This window comes from Heterodontus francisci, chromosome 9 (genome assembly GCF_036365525.1).
Source record: "Heterodontus francisci isolate sHetFra1 chromosome 9, sHetFra1.hap1, whole genome shotgun sequence".
NCBI classification, from domain to species: Eukaryota; Metazoa; Chordata; class Chondrichthyes; order Heterodontiformes; family Heterodontidae; genus Heterodontus; species Heterodontus francisci.
In genome coordinates, this window is record NC_090379.1 from 47444379 (window position 1) to 47462289 (window position 17911).

Genomic DNA, 17911 nt, shown 5'->3' on the forward strand with positions numbered 1-17911 from the left:
CAGCAATATATCTGGATAATTTAGGTTTTGCTACAATACTGCTTAACTGCAAAACCCACATAATTGTAGGGAACTAACGAAACAATATGTTTTTTTAGGTCAATTAAACTCAGTTTAAATACTGTTCGCTGTATAAACATCTTTACATTAGACTCCTCTCTAATGTTGCCACCTGCACTGGTTTCCCATAATACATTCCTTTGTATTAGAGTACTGTTACAGACAGAATTGAGAGAACTGAAACCCCAGTTCCCTTCCCTTTACTGTCCGCAACCAGTGTGTTGTTGACAAGTTAGGTTGACTCGATAGCTGGAGTCATATATCAAAGAGGTGGATTATTCAGCAGGTCACAAAATTAGTTGCTTGTAGTCTCATTACTAGGAGGTCAGTGTTCTGTAACTGGTGGACTTGAAAAGGAACAGGCTTGGAGACCATAGGATGTTGTAGTCTCCAGTTTTAAGGCATTAATGTTCTACCTTTGTTGCTGTCTCTGCAGCTATGGTTTGCAGACTGACTAGATTCTCCCTGGCGCTTGGAGTAAAAAGATTTGTTATTTGTGATCAGTTTCGGTTAGGTGGCCACCTGATCAATACTTCTATTGTCTACCCAAAATGATTTGAAGGTCAAAGCCATTGCTACACAGTGTGGATGGATGGTGGCCATTCTCACCTACTTATGACAACTGTTTTTTTTTTAAAAGCTGTTAAGTTTCGAGCTCGGAGACAGTGGGCTGAATTTTATAAAGCCCTCGACGCGGGATCCATGGCGGGAGAGGGCATGAAGATTGCCCCGGATGAGGCCCGCCATGGACCTTGACACTGGCAGGGCCCGACCCGATATTGCTGGCTGCTCGGCAATGGGACCGCCATTTAAATAAATTAAATCACCTGAATTAATGAATCGCCCGTCGCAACCTGAAGTACCGCAACCATCTTCACCCTGGCGGCCAGCACTGCTGTGCTTTCGGATCCCCGTCCGGGAAAACGAGGTGCAACACTGGTGGGGAGGGAGGAGGCGGCAAATTTCTCAGAGCGGGAAGGGGGGGGGGGGGGGGGGGGGAGGCGGGGTCAAATTAGCATCATGGGTGTAGGGAATGGTGGGAAGGATTATAGTTTATACAGTTTGTGAGGGGTGGGGAGGGGAAGGTCAGATAGTAAAGGTAGGTGTATGGGGACGGGGCAAGAGGATGGGCAAATAATTCATTTAATTGTTATTGAGAGGTGCAAGAGGGGCAAAAGATGCAATCTAACTTTAAATATTTAAATTTACTGGTAGGGCTGACAGCCCTTTTAAAATGTGGTCAGCGCCGGCGCACAGGCAGCTGACGCCATTGCTGGGACGGACAGCCTGCCCCTCCACATGATCGGGGGAGGGCGCGGCCCTCCCTGGCTATTTAAATGAGCCACCTTGCTTGTAATCGCAGTGGCTCTTTGGCGCCATTTTTTTCACCTGCCGCCGATCCAGCCCAGTGAGTCGAGCAGTCCATAGATATTGAGTTACAAACAATAGGAGGTGTGAATTCCACAAATGGTTTTGTCTTAGTATGTCCATCCAAGGGAGGCACTCCATCCATGGTCAATTAGGAACTTTCTGGAAGCTCGAGATACTTGAGTCTGCACCAAAATGGCAAAAGTCACCTGACCCTCGACAGCCATTTTACTGCAGCATTTTAATGCCCATTGTGGTTCGTTTAAAAAAGAAAATTCAGCTCTCGAAGATTCTATGCTGAATACAGTCCATGTTTAAAGTTATGAATAGGACATGCTTGTACTGGGCATGACATGCCTTCACCACATGGAAAAAAAAAAGGAATGTTGATGACTTTTAAAAAAAAAAAACATTGCCTTCCGGGTAAAGCAAGAAAAATACAAACGCATTCTGTACATGCTCATTCAGAAAGCCACACGTTAATCTCATACTGCAATAACTGACACTCTATAGATAGGGCATCAGCGATGACATTGTTTTTTCCAGCAACGTGGGTGATCTTTAAGTTGAATGGCTGTGAGTGCAAGCTCCATTGAAACAGCCTGGCATTGCTCACTTTAAACTTTTCTAGGAACTTTAAGGGATTATGGTCAGTGTACATTTGGGTCTCAGTGTCCATTGCTTACATAAACCTCGAAGTGCTGAAGGGCTGATAGGAGTCCAAATGTTTCCTTCTTCACTCTAGATTATTTTCTCCGATGCCTGTTCAGTCTTTTTTGAAAAATTGCCAATTGGGTGTCGATTCCGGAGTTGCCCTCCTGAAGCAAAACCGCTCCTACTTCCATGTCATTCGTATCAATAGCTACACAAAATGATTTGTTAAAGTTTGGGGCAGCTAACACGGGTTCATTTGTCAGAATGGCCCTTCATTTTCCAAAAGCTCTTTGGCATGCCTCTGTCCACAATACCTTAGCAGTTTTCTTGAGGAAATCAGTTAGTGGGGCAGCTGGAGTACTGAAGTTTGGGACGAATCTGCACATTCCCAGAAATGGCAGCATCTCCCCCTTTGCTTTGGTAGTGGGGAGGTTAACCAGGTTGCGTACCTTTGCCTCCTGTGACAACACTCGATCCTATCCTACTAGATGCCCAAAATAGGTTACCTTCACTTTAGCAAACTCACTCTTGGCTAAATTTACAACTATGTTAGCTCACTGTAGGTAGGCCCTTGAACACTGCCTCCAGGTGGTTAAGTGCTCTTTCCAGGTGTCGCTGTAAACCAGCATGTCGCCCAGGTACACTGCAGAGTTATTTAATCCAGCCACCACCTGATTTATCAGTCTTTGGAAGGTTGCTGGGGCACTTTTGAGACCAAATGGCATTACCTTGCACTCATATAAGCCACCAGGCTGACAAAAGCGGAGATTTTCCTCGCTTTGAGGGTCATGGGAACTTGCCAGTACCCTTTTAAAAATCAATTTTGCTGATGTAGGCGGAGTTTCTTACCTTGTCAATGCAATCCTCGATGGGAGGGATTGGGTATGAATCGGTCCAGGTCACTGCACTCACTTTCCAGTAGTTGATGCAGAGCCTCTTAGAACCGTCAAGTTTCAGAATTAGCACAATGGGGGAGCTCCAGCTGCTTTGACTGGGCTCGATTATATCGTGTTCTAGCACGGACTGGATTTCTTGGTGGACTTGAACCAACAGCCAGGGCTCAGTCTGTAAGGGTTTTGCTTAATTGGTGTGGTATCTCCCACATCCACATAGTGAACTATCAGTGAGGTGCGTCCTGGTTGGTCCCTACACACTTCTTTAAACTCCCTGAACAGGCTGGTTCTGTCTTTCTTCTGGTTGTCCAGTGAAATAGGTCAGCATGGAGTTTAAATCTTCCAAAATCTCTGTTTGCTAGTCTTACAGTCAAGGGTTCAATCTGAGAGTTTTCTGGTCCCTCATCTATCTCGTCCTTGCTGACACTGCTGTCCTCTTCTATCCCTACCTTCTGGCAAACACCTACTGGTTGACCAGGTTCTCGGCTAGAATATCTTTTTAACATGTTAAGGTGGTGTAACTGGTGTTTCTTTCTGCAGTCAGGGGAATGAATCAGATAATTTACCTCATTGATCCTTTTGATCACACTGTGTGGGCCACTAGATTTTGCTCTAAAGGGATCACTTGGTAATGGCAACAGCAGCATAACCTGACCCCCTGGCTGGAGAGTTTGAGTCTCAGCATGCCTGTCTGCCTGCTTTTTCATGATTTACTGCAAAGCTTTTTATTGCTCTATGACGTTAAAGAGCCGTTAACGAAACGTGGATATGTACTCTAATGGTGAGGTTTCCTCTCTTGGCTGCAGAAATTTTTCTTTTACTAGCTTCAGGGGGCCTCACACCTCATGTCTATAAATGAATTTGAATGGCTGAAGCCTGTGGATTCATTCGGTGAATTACTCGTGGCGAACAGCAAGAGACCTAATCCCTCATCCCAATTATGAGGGTGTTCAAGGCATTATGTTCGGACCATGGTTTTGAGGTTCTGATGATGTCGTTCTAATGCTCCTTGGGTCTGTGGGTGATAGGCCAAGGATTTCAACTGTACTATACCTGGGCAATGGACAACCTCCTGGAACACACGGGACATGAAATTCTTTCCCAGAGGGTCTCCACTTTCACATTACTACGCTGTCTCTCGGGTAATAGCATTCTGGGGACCTGGGCAGCTTCTGCCTCAGAGCAGGCAGTTTTCGCTATACGCTTTCGGTTCGGGTCTGCCTGCTGCACCTTAAATAAGGTGGCTCGGCTGATCACCTCCTCTCCTTGATTCAGGTTTCCAAAGAAGGATTGAGTGGTCCCTGTATCCCTGAGCAGTATGATGGACTTGCCCATTTCCTTAGAGGGGTATGGAGACACTGATCCTTGGAGGACAAAACTCTGGTAACTTTCAGGGATTTTGTCTGGTTCTACCACGCATAGGATGGTACTGATAGAGGGGTCAATTTCTGCAGCTATGGCCACAGTCTGATCTGCTACGTCACCCACAGAGGTATCCTTCTCAGGTCTGATTTTGTGGATCCTTATCAAGCCTCATGTTTCCAGTAGTCTGACCCTGTGTGTTCTATTTTACTGCAATGGGAATACACCAGTCTTCGGGTGTCAGTCCTGCTCCCTGTGCCTTCTCTTCTGGCTTGGGGATGACCTCTTGCACCCTCATTCTATTCATTTTCTCCTGGCTACCCCATCCCCTACTGTATTCCCCTTTTCTGTTTTTTCCGAACTTCTGGGGGCCATTAAGAAAGGGTTTTCCAATGTTCCCGAGTCTATGCGTGAGCTAGTAATTAGCAACGAGGGTTGCAGCATTCCTGGATGTTAGAACCCTCTGCTCTTCCACGAGTCTTATGGCTGTACAGAGGCAATTTTTGAACTTCTCTAACCTCTCCTAATCCCTCGTATGTGTGATCAATTTTGAGTGCTCGGACCCATCGGTCGAAGGTGAGTTAATTCACTCAAATTCGAAGAAGGTTTGAGTGGGCTTTCTGCAAGAGCTCCTAAACGTCTGGCGATACGCTTCCGGTACTAACTCATAAGCACAGAGAATAACATTTTCACTTGCTCGTAGCTTGAGGAGCTCTCAGCTGACAACAGCGAATAAACCTTGTGGGCTTTTCCTGTTAACTGGCCTTGCAGCAGGAGAGTTCAAATTTCTTCAGGCCACTTTTACTGATCTGCAAGCTTCTCGAAGGATAAGAAGGCAGCTTCAATATCATCTTCAAATTTGGGTACTAACGAGGAATACTTTTATGAAATCAAAGCTGGTCTCTGGAGTAGGGTCATTTGAATTGCCAGCGGCTTCTCCACTACAAAATGACAATATTTCCCCTAGTCAATTCAAACTGTCTCATTTCACTGTCTTTTTGTGCTTGTAATTCCTTCTCAAACTTTTCCCTCTGGGAAGCTCTCTCTCTCGCTCCCCCTCACTTCACTCTCATTCCTCCTTTCTCACCTGAAATTCTAACTCGAGCCTCTGCTCTTCCAGGTGAACTTTTGATATGGTAACCTAGTCGGTTTCAGGTTCGATGTCTTCTGCTTGGTCCAGCATTTTTAGCACCTCGGGTCTTCCTGCTCTTTTCCTCATACTAAGTTCTACCTGACCAGCTACTGCTCTGAGCTGATCAATGGTTAAGGTAGCTAACTTATGCCAAGTTAAGTCCTCTTGTTCTACAAATGACTTCATGTTAAAGTCAGACATCTAATTTCTATTGTTAATATACACTAAGCCTGCTGCTGCAGTCCTTTTTTTTTTAAAGGAACAATTTCAGTTATTGACCTTTTCCCTCTTGCTTCCAATTTATTTTTTTCCAAGGTTAGATGCAGCTCATTTTAGCCCAATTGGTTCAAATCCCAGATGCAGCTCCCGATTCTGTTATGGACAGAATTGAGAGAGAACTGAAACCCCAGTTCCCTTCCCTTTACTGTCCGTAATCAGTGTGTTGCTAACAAGGAAGATGTGTGTGTTCCGTAACCCGAGTGTATGGCCAATTTGAATAACCATCAGCATGCTTTTCGTGGGTTTAAATGAGGATAATTTTTATTCACACGTTCACCCCAAAAGTCTAACGCTATGTCACTCATTCGCCACTCACTCTCACACACACACACATGAGAAAGAAAGCCATTAAAGAGGATAGTGCACTTTTACAAATTGCAAACAAAGGAATAGTTCATAAGTCATGAGATTTGGCTTGTCTTGGGGAAAAAGCATGCATTGCAGACACAGTGAGGAAGGCTTTTTCACTCCGGAAGGGTAGTTAGGTGGGTTCGATAGCTGTAGTCATATATCGAAGTCATTGCAGGATTCTCTCAAAGAGGTGGACTTTTCAGCAGGTCACAAAGTTAGTTGCTTGTTGCCTCATTATTAGGTGGTCAGTGTTCTGTACTGGTGGACTTGAAAAGGAACAGGCTTGGAGACCTTAGGATGTTGAAGTCTCCAGTTTTAAGGCATAGGTGTTCTGCCTTTGCTGCTATGTCTGCAGCTATGGTTTGCAAACTGCCCAGTTTCGCCCTGGTGCTTGGAGTATTAAGATTTGTTACTTGTGATTAGCTTTGGTCAGGTGGCCACCTGATCAATACTTCTATTGCCCACCCAGAATGATTTGAAGGTCGAAGCCATTGTTACTGTTATGGTACTTCTATATTTTTTTGTTAAGTTTTTGTTTTTGAGGACTCATGAGGACTTATGGACATTGTTTTATTTGGGAAAACTGAAAAGGATTCCATGGATGTTTTTTTTCCACTGGGGTCATTGAAGGGACACTGAGGTCTTGTTTGAAACTGACCCTTACTGGAAGTCACCTGTCTTCAGATAAATACCCAGCAGGGGCCTTTTGACTTGTAGAAGATGTTTACAGAGAAGGGACAGATCAAGATTTATAGGGGTCAGCAGGCTTGATTCCTGAGGTTGTTTTTTGGTTTCACTTTGGACAGTGAGTTGTGGTGTGGAGTGTTTTGAAAGGAGTTTTAAAAACCAGCTAAGAGAGCAGTCACCCCAGCTCAGCCTTTTCCATCTCTTTGAGAAGCTCGAAGAAGTGAGTGTAAGAAATAGAGAAATTGATGCTGCATTCCTCCTGAAAGGCCTGCCGGAAACTCCTGATGCTGCATTTCGCTCGGAAAACCTGCCAAACTAATCTTCAACATCGCCTGAAGACTATTCTAGAAAGATTCCAGTGACTGCCATCTATGCAAATTTGCGACGCCAAACCAAAAAGGGACAACTGACATTTTCCCACATCTCTTTTTTTTCTTCAAAAATTAGCAAATATTTGGCCAAAATATTCTTTTTTTTCCTAACAGACCGCTGCAGAGCGAATTTCTGTACTTTTTTCAGTGTGCGTGAGTTGCGTGTGGAGAATTTAAAAAGGGGAACTTTCATATTTCAATCTGTGTTAATGCTTTGTTTCATTACTGGTTAAGTCTTGTTTTATAATAAACTGATAATTTTGTTGTTTATTAAAGAAACATGGTTGGTGTATTTTATTCTGGGATAAAGAGTTGAGTCTATGATTGACCGTATTGGGAACTGGGTAAACATTTAAATATATTTCATTTTTTATTTATTTTTTAAAATTTTATTTATTTATTTATTGATACAGCACTGAAACAGGCCATTTCGGCCCACCGAGTCTGTGCCGACCAACAACCACCCATTTATACTAACCCTACAGTAATCCCATATTCCCTACCACCTAAAATAAAAGCAAAATACTGCGGATGCTGGAAATCTGAAATAAAAACAAGAAATGCTGGAACCACTCAGCAGGTCTGGCAGCATCTGTGAAAAGAGAAGCAGAGTAGTTCCGATGAAGGGTCACTGACCCGAAACGTTAACTCTGCTTCTCTTTTCACAGATGCTGCCAGACCTGCTGAGTGGTTCCAGCATTTCTTGTTTTTATTCCCTACCACCTACCTACACTAGGGGAAATTTACAACAGCGAATTTACCAATCACCTGCAAGGCTTTGGCTGTGGGAGGAAACCGGAGCACCCGTTGAAAACCCACGCGGCCACAGGGAGAACTTGCAAACTCCACACAGGTCGTACCCAGAATTGAACCCGGGTCCCTGGCTGTGAGGCTGCGGTGCTAACCACTGCGCCGCCCTATGTTGTGGCCTGTGGAGAAGTGGAACTCCTCCCACCTTGGTCGTAATTCTACACAGTGGGGATGGATGGTGGCCATTCGCACCTACTTATGATTTAACTGTTTTCTTACAGCTCTCTTCATTAAGTCTCGAGCTTGGAGACAGTGAGTCTAGGAGTCCATAGATATGGAGTTTTGGGTCAGACCACAAGCAGGAGGTGTGAATCCACAAATGATTTTATCGTGGTACATCCATTCAAGGGAGACACTCCACCCATGGTCAATTAGGAACTTTCTGGTGGCTTGAGATACTTCGGAGTCTGGGCTGAAATTGTAAAAGTCACCTGACCCTCAGAAGCCATCTTATTGCAGCATTTGAATGTCTATTGTGGTTCATTTGAAAAGAAAATTCAACTCCAGAAGATTCTGTGCTGAATACAGTCCATGTTTAAAGTTATGAATAGGACATGCCTTTACTGGGCATGACAGTTCATTGATCTGATGCGAGCTTGGTCAGTTAAACTGATCTTTTGTTAACTTATGGCTTACTTTCTGTTGGTAATTACTGTCCAAACAATAATTCTAGGAAGGGACAGTGATGTGGGAGACCCCCTAAAACATTAGAGATACTTAGCAATTGTTGTTCTTAACATTGCAAAATTGAGAGAGGAAAACTGTGAAAAATCAAAGTATGGTTTCTTCAGAAATATATTCAGCCAGTCAACTGAATTGGAATTGGGAGACCTGTTATTTGTGTTTGAAGTCATAGATCAATACAGATGAGCAATTGGAAATAGTTGAGGTGTCTAAAATCAGGACTATTGGGCGATGATTCACTTAAAAAATTTTTTTTCTACAGCAACTTTTAACTTGCTTAGTATTGCCTTCAATTGTGACACTGCTTGTCTGTCAAGGACCACATAAGAAGAGTTTCGAAATCTTTTCTGCTGCAGTACTCTGACCTGGCACATCATAGGATCATAGAAAATAGGAGCAGGAGTAGACTACTCGGCCCGTCGAGTCTGCTCCGCCATTTAAAAAGATCATGGCTGATCATCTATCTCTAAGCCATTTTTCCCCATTATCCCCATATCCCTTGATGTCATTAGTACCAGAAATCTATTGATTTCTGTCTTGAACATGCTCAATGATTGAGCTTCCACAGCCCTCTGGGGTAGAGAATTCCACAGATTCACCACCCTTTGAGTAAAGAAATTCCTCCTCATCTCAGTCTTAAATGGCCTGCCCCTTATTCTGAGACTGTGTCCAACATGGAGTTAGAGGGGAGAAAAAAAGATAGTTCAACAGAGTAACACATACAATATGGCAATTATGGAGCAATAGTAAGATGGAAAGGAACAATTAATGAGGAATTTGCATAAAAAAGACAGCATAACTGACTGAGAAACTGAGGGACCTCTGTTTTTCTTTCTACTTCTACACAGACAAACATCTCCTTGACATCAAGGCAGCATTTGACTGAGTATGGCATCAAGCAGCCCTAGCAAAACTGAGGTCAATGGGAATCAGAGGGAAAACCCTCCACTGGCTGGGGTCATACCTAGCGCATAGGAAGATGGTTGTGGTTGTTGGAGGTCAATCAACTGAGCTCCAGGACATCACTGCAGGAGTTCCTCAGGGTAGTGTCCTAGGCCCAACCATCTTCAGCTGCTTCATCAATGACCTTCCTTCAATCATAAGGTCAGAAGTGGGGATGTTCGCGGATGATTGCACAATGTTCAGCACCATTCGTGACTCCTCAGATACTGAAGCAGTCCGTGTAGAAATGCAGCAAGAACTGGACAATATCCAGGCTTGGGCTGATGAGTGGCAAATAACATTCGCGCCACACAAGTGCCAGGCAATGACCATCATCAACGAGAGAATCTAACCATCTCCCCTTGACATTCAATAGCATTACCATCGCTAAATCCCCCACTATCAACATCCTAGGGGTTACCATTGACCAGAAACTGAACTGGAGTAGCCATATAAATACCGTGGCTACAAGAGCAGGTCAGAGGCTAGGAATCCTGAGGTGAGTAACTCACCTCCTGACTCCCCAAAGCCTGTCCACCATCTACAAGGCACAAGTCGGGAGTGTGATGGAATACTCTCCACTTGCCTGGATGAGTGCAACTCCAACAACACTCAAGAAGCTCAACACCATCCAGGACAAAGCAGCCTGCTTGATTGGCACCCCATCTACAAACATTCACTCCCTCCACCACCGACACACAGTGGCAGCAGTGTGTACCATCTACAAGATGCACTGCAGCAATGCACCAAGGCTCCTTAGACAGCACCTTCCAAACCCGCGACCTCTACCAACTAGAAGGACAAGGGCAGCAAATACATGGGAACACCACCACCTGCAAGTTCCCCTCCAAGTCACACACCATCCTGACTTGGAACCATATTGCCGTTCCTTCACTGTCGCTGGGTCAAAATCCTGGAACTCCCTTCCTAACAGCACTGTGGGTGTACCGACCCCAAATGGACTGCAGCAGTTCAAGAAGGCAGCTCATCACCACCTTCTCAAGGGCAATTAGGGATGAGCAATAAATGCTGGCCTGGCCAGCGTCGCCCACATCCCATGAATGAATAATAAAAAAAATCTGTGTAAAATTAATTCTGCTGTGTTCTGTTCTTTGATTTGACACTGAAACAACGTAGATTTCTTGCAAGATGAAGAAACTTGCACAAAATGCTTTGCACACTTGGCACATTTGGTAAAACTGTCCAACAGTTGAGGAAAAGTTACATTTGAAACGATGACAAGTTGAAGAACAAATTAATTTATAATGACAATTAGCAGCAAGCTCATCATTCTATTCCCTTCATTATTTCTACAATTTCATTATTTCCATTTACTGCTTTACATATTGTGCTGCTTCCCTAACCCACTAACTGGTTTGTCTATGTCAACAGGCAAGTTTCCTTTTAGAACTTACTTATTTCTTTGGATTAGAAATCAAGAAAAAGTTTCTTACAAGTCTCAAGTTAATTTATAGGATTACTTCTAAACATACAAGTTCTCAGAGCTAATGTAAACTGGGACTCTATTCTTTCAGTTTGTCGGTAACTTACTTCCTTTCTGGTCCTCTCTGCTTTCCGAATTTCCTGACGCATTGTATCAATCTTCTGCATAGCTAATTCCAACTCTTCCTCTTTGTCACGGAGATGTCGAGACAACTTCTGTTTTTGTGAGCGCAACTCTGCCATCCGTTCATTGAGTTCAGAAAACTCCTGCATTGCAATTTTCCTCTGCTGATGTGCATCCTTCAATTCCTTGGTTTGGGATTTTTGCCGTTCAAGGGTTTCAACAAGTTGCTATCAAAATTATAGGTTAGACAGACATTACATTAATATATAGAATCATAGAAATTTACAGCACGTAAGGAGGTCATTCGGCCCATCATGCCCACGTGGACAATATCCATCTAGCCTAATCCCACTTTCCAGCTCTTGATCTGTAGCTTTGTAGGTTACAGCACTTCAAGTGCATATCAAGTACTTTTTGAATGTTATGAGGTATTCTGCCTCTACAACCCTTTCAGGCAGTGAGTTCCAGATCCCCACTACCCTCTGGGTAAAATTTTTTTCGTCTCGAATCCTCTCTAAACCCTCCTACCTCTTACACTAAATCTTGACCACCTTATCTATCTGGCCAGCCACCCTCCAGGGTCTATGGACAAGCACTCCAAGGTCTCCCTGTTCCTCTACGTCTCAGCATCCTACCATTTATTGTGTATTCCCTTGCCTTGTTAGCCTTCCCCGAATGCAAGAGTCATAGAGTTATACAGCACAGAAACAGGCCCTTCGGCCCATCGAGTCCGTGCTGGCCATCAAGCACCTATATGACCACCTTGTCGACCTGGCCAGCCACCTTCAGGGATCGATGGACATACACTCCAAGGTCTCCCTGTTCTTCACACTTCTCTGGATTAAACTCCATTTGCCACTGTTCCGCCCACCTGATAGCTTCCTGCTGTCTACAGTTTTCTTCTTCAAAGTGAACCACACGGCCAATTTTTATATCGTCTGCAAACTTCCTCACCATACCCCTTGCATTCAAGTCCAAATCATTGATGTACATCACAAAAAACAATGGACCTGGAACTGAGCCTTGCAGAGCGCCACTGGAAACAAGCTTCCCATCTCAAAAACACCCATGGACCAGTACCCTTTGCTTCCTGCCTCTGAGCCAATTTTGGACCGAACTTTCCACTTTGCCTTGGATTCCAGGGGTTTTTATTTTCGTGACCAGTCTACCATATGGGATCTTATCAAAAGCCTTGCTAAAACCATAAAGACTACATCAAATGCACTACCCTCATTAAGACCCTCCTTGTTACCTCCTCAAAAAACTCAATTATGTTAGCCAGACACGATCTTCACTTAACAAATCTGTGCTGACTCTCTGATTAATTTGTGTGGTTCTAAATAAAGATTTATCTTGCCCTTCAGAATTATTTTCCAATTTTCCCACCACTGAGGTTTGGCTAACTGGCCTGCAATTACTCATCTATCCCTTTCTCCCTTTTTAAACATTGGTACAATGTTAGCTGTCCTCCAGTCCTCTGGCACCACACCTGTAGCCAGAGAGGATTGGAAAATGGTCAGTGCCTCCGCTTTTTCTTTTCTTGCTTCCCTCAACAGGATACATTTCGTCTGGGCTTAAGATTAAACCCCTTAACATTTCCTGTCTCACTAATTTCATCACAAATTTTACACACCTGCTCTCTGACTGCAATGTCTGAATTGTCTCCCTTTTGTGAAAACAGACGCAAAGTATTAATTAAGAACCATACCAATGTCCTCCACATTCACCCACAGGTTTCCGTTATGGTCCCTGATAGACCACTTTTTCGCTATCCTTTGCCACTATTTTTCTTGCCCTCTCTTCACTTTCCTAATTACCTCTTTAATTCCACCACTACACTTTTTATACTCTTCTAGCTTTTATGCAGCATTGAGCCCTCAGTATCTGTCATAAGCTTTCTTTTTTTCTTTATCCTTTCCTTTAAGCCTCGACTCCCATGGGGCTCTGGATTTTTAGTCCCACCCGTTTTCTTTAAGGGAACATACTTGCTCTGAACCCTCACTATCTCTTCCTTGAATGCCTCCCACTGATCTGCCACTGATTTACCTTCAAGTAGCTGTTTCCAACCAACTTCAGCTAAATCACATCTCAGCTTCATAAAATTAGCTTTTCCCCAATTGAGAACTTTTATTCCTGGTCTATCTTTGTCCTTTTCCATAACTACCCTAAATCTAACTGAATTATGATCAATTCCACCAAAGTGCTCCCTTACTGATACCCCTTCCACCTGCCCAAATTCATTCCCTAAAATGAAGTCCAGAACCCTGCCCCCTCGCTTGTTAGGCTGCTACTTAATGGCTAAAAAAGTATTTTTTTAAAAAAAGAATTCTGCACAGTCTGTGTCTTTCACACTACTTCCATCCCAGCTAATATGAGGGTAGTTGAATTTCCCCACTATTACTGCCCAATTGTTTTTGGACTTCTCAGAGATTTGCCGACATATTAATCTTCTATCTCTGACTGACTGTTTGGGGGTCTATAATACACTCCCAATAGTGTGATTGACCCTTTTTTGTTCTTTAGTTAAACCCATATGCTCTCATTTGATGATACTTCTACCATATCATCACTCCTCACAGCTATAACTGTTTCTTTAATCAATGTTGTACCCCTCCTTTTTTTAGGCTCTTTGCTAACTCCTCTGAAAATCCTGTAACCAGGATTGCTGAGCTGCCATTCTTTCAGGGATACAAAAAATAAGTTTACAGAATTAAGAATTTGCTGGAAAGTAAGCTGCATTATATTACAGATACCAATTTCAAACTGGCACTGTCAGTAAACTGAGTTACAATGTTGACCACATGAAGCTCAGTGACAAATACAGCACTGTGCATGCTCCAGTCCCACAGTGGTTAATTTCTAATATGAGGAAAACATTGGCAAAAGCAATACTTCTCTCATAGCATTTTAATGCAAGTGTACATGTGGCTTTCAGATGAGGTCAGGATTGAGCAGTGCTTCCTTCTTCGATTGAGAAGACCATCAGCACCCTCAGTCTATGTTTACACATGAAGAAATGCTGTTTAGGTATGGAACTGGTGGGTGACTGGTTCATATGTAAACCGTCCCCGAAGGAAGGAGTCTAAGTCTTCAGAAGGTGAATAAATAGCAGAAAAAATGAACAAAATGAGATGCTACCTCTAGCATAAGCACTGTCTTAAATTTTTATTCCTTGCAAGAAGAACAATTCCCTTGATAAAGTAGCCTAATAAAGACCCATCACAGCATGTTTCCTGGATTTACTTGAATGATATGTGACGGGCTCATTCCAGACCACTGCAATTTGAGTGGGAATCAGCACCTTTTCTGGTTCCAAATGTCAACCTTACTTTATCAAGTGCTGAAATAAAAACAAGAAACGCTGGAACCACTCAGCAGGTCTGGCAGCATCTGTGGAAAGAGAAGCAGAGTTAACGTTTCGGGTCAGTGACCCTTCATCGGAACTACTCTGCTTCTCTTTTCACAGATGCTGCCAGACCTGCTGAGTGGTTCCAGCATTTCTTGTTTTTATTTCAGATTTCCAGCATCCGCAGTATTTTGCTTTTATTTATCAAGTGCTGACTTTGTTTGAAATTGCATTGGATCAACATGCAGGATTGGAAAGAATCCTGATCCCCAAACACTACTAGAAGAATGGACACACTGCATAAAACATCAGACTGAGATTTTACTGGACAAGAGATTCTTCTACTGAGTAAACTAGGTGTGGTCTCACCAAAGCCCGATGTAATTGCAGCATGACTTTCTTATCCTGCAACCCCCTTGCAATAAATACTAACATACCATTTGCCTTCATAATTGCTTGCTGTACCTGCATGTTAACTGTGTTTCTTGTGCAAGGGCACCCAAATTCCCAAGTTACTAGCATCTTACCTTTTAAAAAAAATGCCGCTTTTCCATTTTTCTTACCCAAGTGGATAATTTCATACTTCCCCACGTTACACTCCATCTGCCACGCTCTTGCCCTAACAAGTAACCTGTCCATGTCACATCGCAACCTCTTTACGTCCTCCTCACAGCTTACTTTCCCATCCAGCTTAGTATCGTCAGCAAACTTGGATATATTACACTTGGTCCCCTTATCTATGTAATGGATAAGGCTATAAATGGCTGAGGTCCCAGCACAGATCCTTGCAGAACTCCACTAGTTACACTCTGCCATCCTAAAGATGACTCATTTATTCCCACTCTGTTTTCTGTTCGTTAACCAGTCCTTAATCCATACTAATATATTACCCCAATCTCATGAGCCCTAACCTTGTGTAACAATCCATTGTGTTGTATCTTATTGAATGCCTTGCGAAAATCCAAATATACCACATCCACTGGTTTCCCCTTATCTACTGTGCTAGACTCTAGCTAAACACTGCTGAACTCCAATAGGGTTGTCAAACACTTCCCCTTTCATAACATTGTGTTGACACTGCCTAATCATATTGTGATTTTCCAAATACCCTGTAACCATGTCCTTAACAGATTCTGGTATTTTCCGTACTACTGATGTCAGGTCAACTGGCCTATAGATCCCTACTTTCTCTCCCTCCTTTCTTAATGGTAACATCTTTGCAGTTTCTCCCCGACCCACCCGCCTCCACAACTTGAACATCACATTTTAGATCTAAAAGGTGAATACTTAGAAGATTTACATATGTTTCACTAAACTACCTAGTCAGTAAGTACATCAAAATTGGAATTACAAACTGCAAACATAAAATGTTGGAATCTGTCTTTTCATTTAACAGAGGCTGAATGACCTGCTGCATATTTCAAGCAGTTGATATTTTTATAACATTTTAAGGATTTGCATCATTTCCTTTATATTAGGATACTACAGGAATATTTTAACACTTCAGTAATGCTGTTGCATTGCCCAACTTCAAGAGCTAGCGATATACCCATAATGAATTAAAAAATCAAATTACAATCATGCTCCTTTTTAATCATAACCTACCAAGGTTTTTTTAAGAATATCAATTTTACTTGTGTACCTTGTGATTTTCTTCTTTTTCTTGTTTAAGTGCTTTAATCTGTTTTTCAAGTGCTTTTACTTTGTTTGTAGTTTCTTCAAAATCTTGACGGAGCGACACTGCATTTTCAAGCTGATGTTCTAACCGATCAGATTCTAAAAAGAAATTTAAAAAAAGAACCCAATTTCTATAACTGAAATTGACTTTTGAAGTGGCAGCTAAAACAGTATTCAATGCCTTTTTGAATACTTATGTATGCTTATGGCGTCATCTTTAAACCTTCATGATAGCAGCACAGGTTGGAGTCATACCCAGTACAAAGAAAGATGGTTGTGGTTGTTGGAGGCAAAACATCTAAGCCCCAGGACATCGCTGAAGGAGTTCCTCACAGTAGTGTCTGAGGCCCAACTATCTTCAGCTGCTTCAGCAATGACCTTTCTTCCAACGGAAGGTCAGAATCAGGGATGTTCGTTGATTGCACAGTGTTCAGTACTATTCGCGACTCCTCAGATACAAAAGCAGCCTGTGCCCGCATGGAACAAAACCTGGACAACATTCAGGCTTGGGTTGATTAGTAACATCTACACCACACAAGTGCCAGGCAATGACCATCTCTAATCATTTCCCCTTCACATTCACTAGCATTACCATTACTGAATCTCCCACCAACATCATTCTGGGGGTTACCATTGACCAGAAAGTTAACTGGACCAGCCACATAAATACTTTGGCTACAAGAGGAGGTCAGAGGCCGGGAATTCCGTGGCAAATAACTCCCCTCCCGACTCCGCAAAGCCTGTCCACCAGCTACATGGCACAAATCTGGAGTGTGATGGACTACTCACCACTTGCTTAGATGAGTGCAGCTCCAACACCACTCAAGAAGCTTCACACCGTCCAGGAAAAAGCAGCCCGCTTGACTGACACCCCATCCACCGCCTTAAACATTCACAACCTCCACCACTGGCACACAACGGCAGCAGTGTGCACTGTATACAAAATGCACTGCAGCAACTTGCCAAGCCTCCTTCCGACCTCTTTTCCACCTAGAAGGACAAGGGCTACATACGCACCACCTACAAGTTCCACCCCACCCCCACCCCCCGCCCCCCCCAAGTCACACATCATCCTGATTTAGATTGGTCTCGTCGTTCCTTCACTGTCGCTGGGTCAAAAACGTGGAACTTTCTTCCTGACAGCACTGTGAGTGTACCTACACCAGATGGAATGCAGTGATTCAAGGCGGCAGCTCACCACCACCTTCTCAAGGGCAGCTAGGGATGGGCAACAAATGCTGGCCTTGCCAGCGACGCTCATATCCACGAAAGAATTCCAAAAAAAAACACCAATTCATATATCTTTGTTTCCCAAAGTATAGTGCCGAAATATACAATAGCATTTTTATGGACAACAAATGCAATTTTGTTAACAATTACATTAGTTTATCTACTTTGTAATCCTAAGCTATGCACCCCATGAAAATCAATTAAAAAAAAAAATTATTTCATGGAATGTGGGCTTCGCTGGCAAGGCCAGTATTTGTTGCCCATTCCTAATTACAACATTGACATGTTCAATCCATCTAATGCCCACCTCCCATCTCGGCACCCCATATTTAGGGGGAGACAGTGGTGTAGTGGTATTGTCACTGGACAAGTAACCCAGGGTATTCCTCTGGGGACATGGGTTTGAATCCCACCATGGCAGAAGGTGGAATTTGAATTCAATTAATAAAAAAAAAATCTAGAATTTAAAAAAAAAAAGCTGGTCTAATGATGGCCATG

At 43.1% G+C, this 17911-nt stretch overlaps 1 protein-coding gene across 1 annotated transcript in view; it reads right to left on the minus strand.

Moving 5' to 3' along the window:
- The window catches only part of cdc42bpb (CDC42 binding protein kinase beta (DMPK-like)), a 268863-nt gene that overhangs the window by 82542 nt on the left and 168410 nt on the right, over positions 1-17911 (minus strand). Inside the window, exons 12-13 of the mRNA XM_068038967.1 lie at positions 16149-16282; positions 11145-11387 (exon numbers count right to left, since the gene is read on the minus strand). Coding sequence (XP_067895068.1) covers positions 11145-11387; positions 16149-16282 — 377 coding nt within the window. The remainder of the gene's footprint in view (positions 1-11144; positions 11388-16148; positions 16283-17911) is intronic.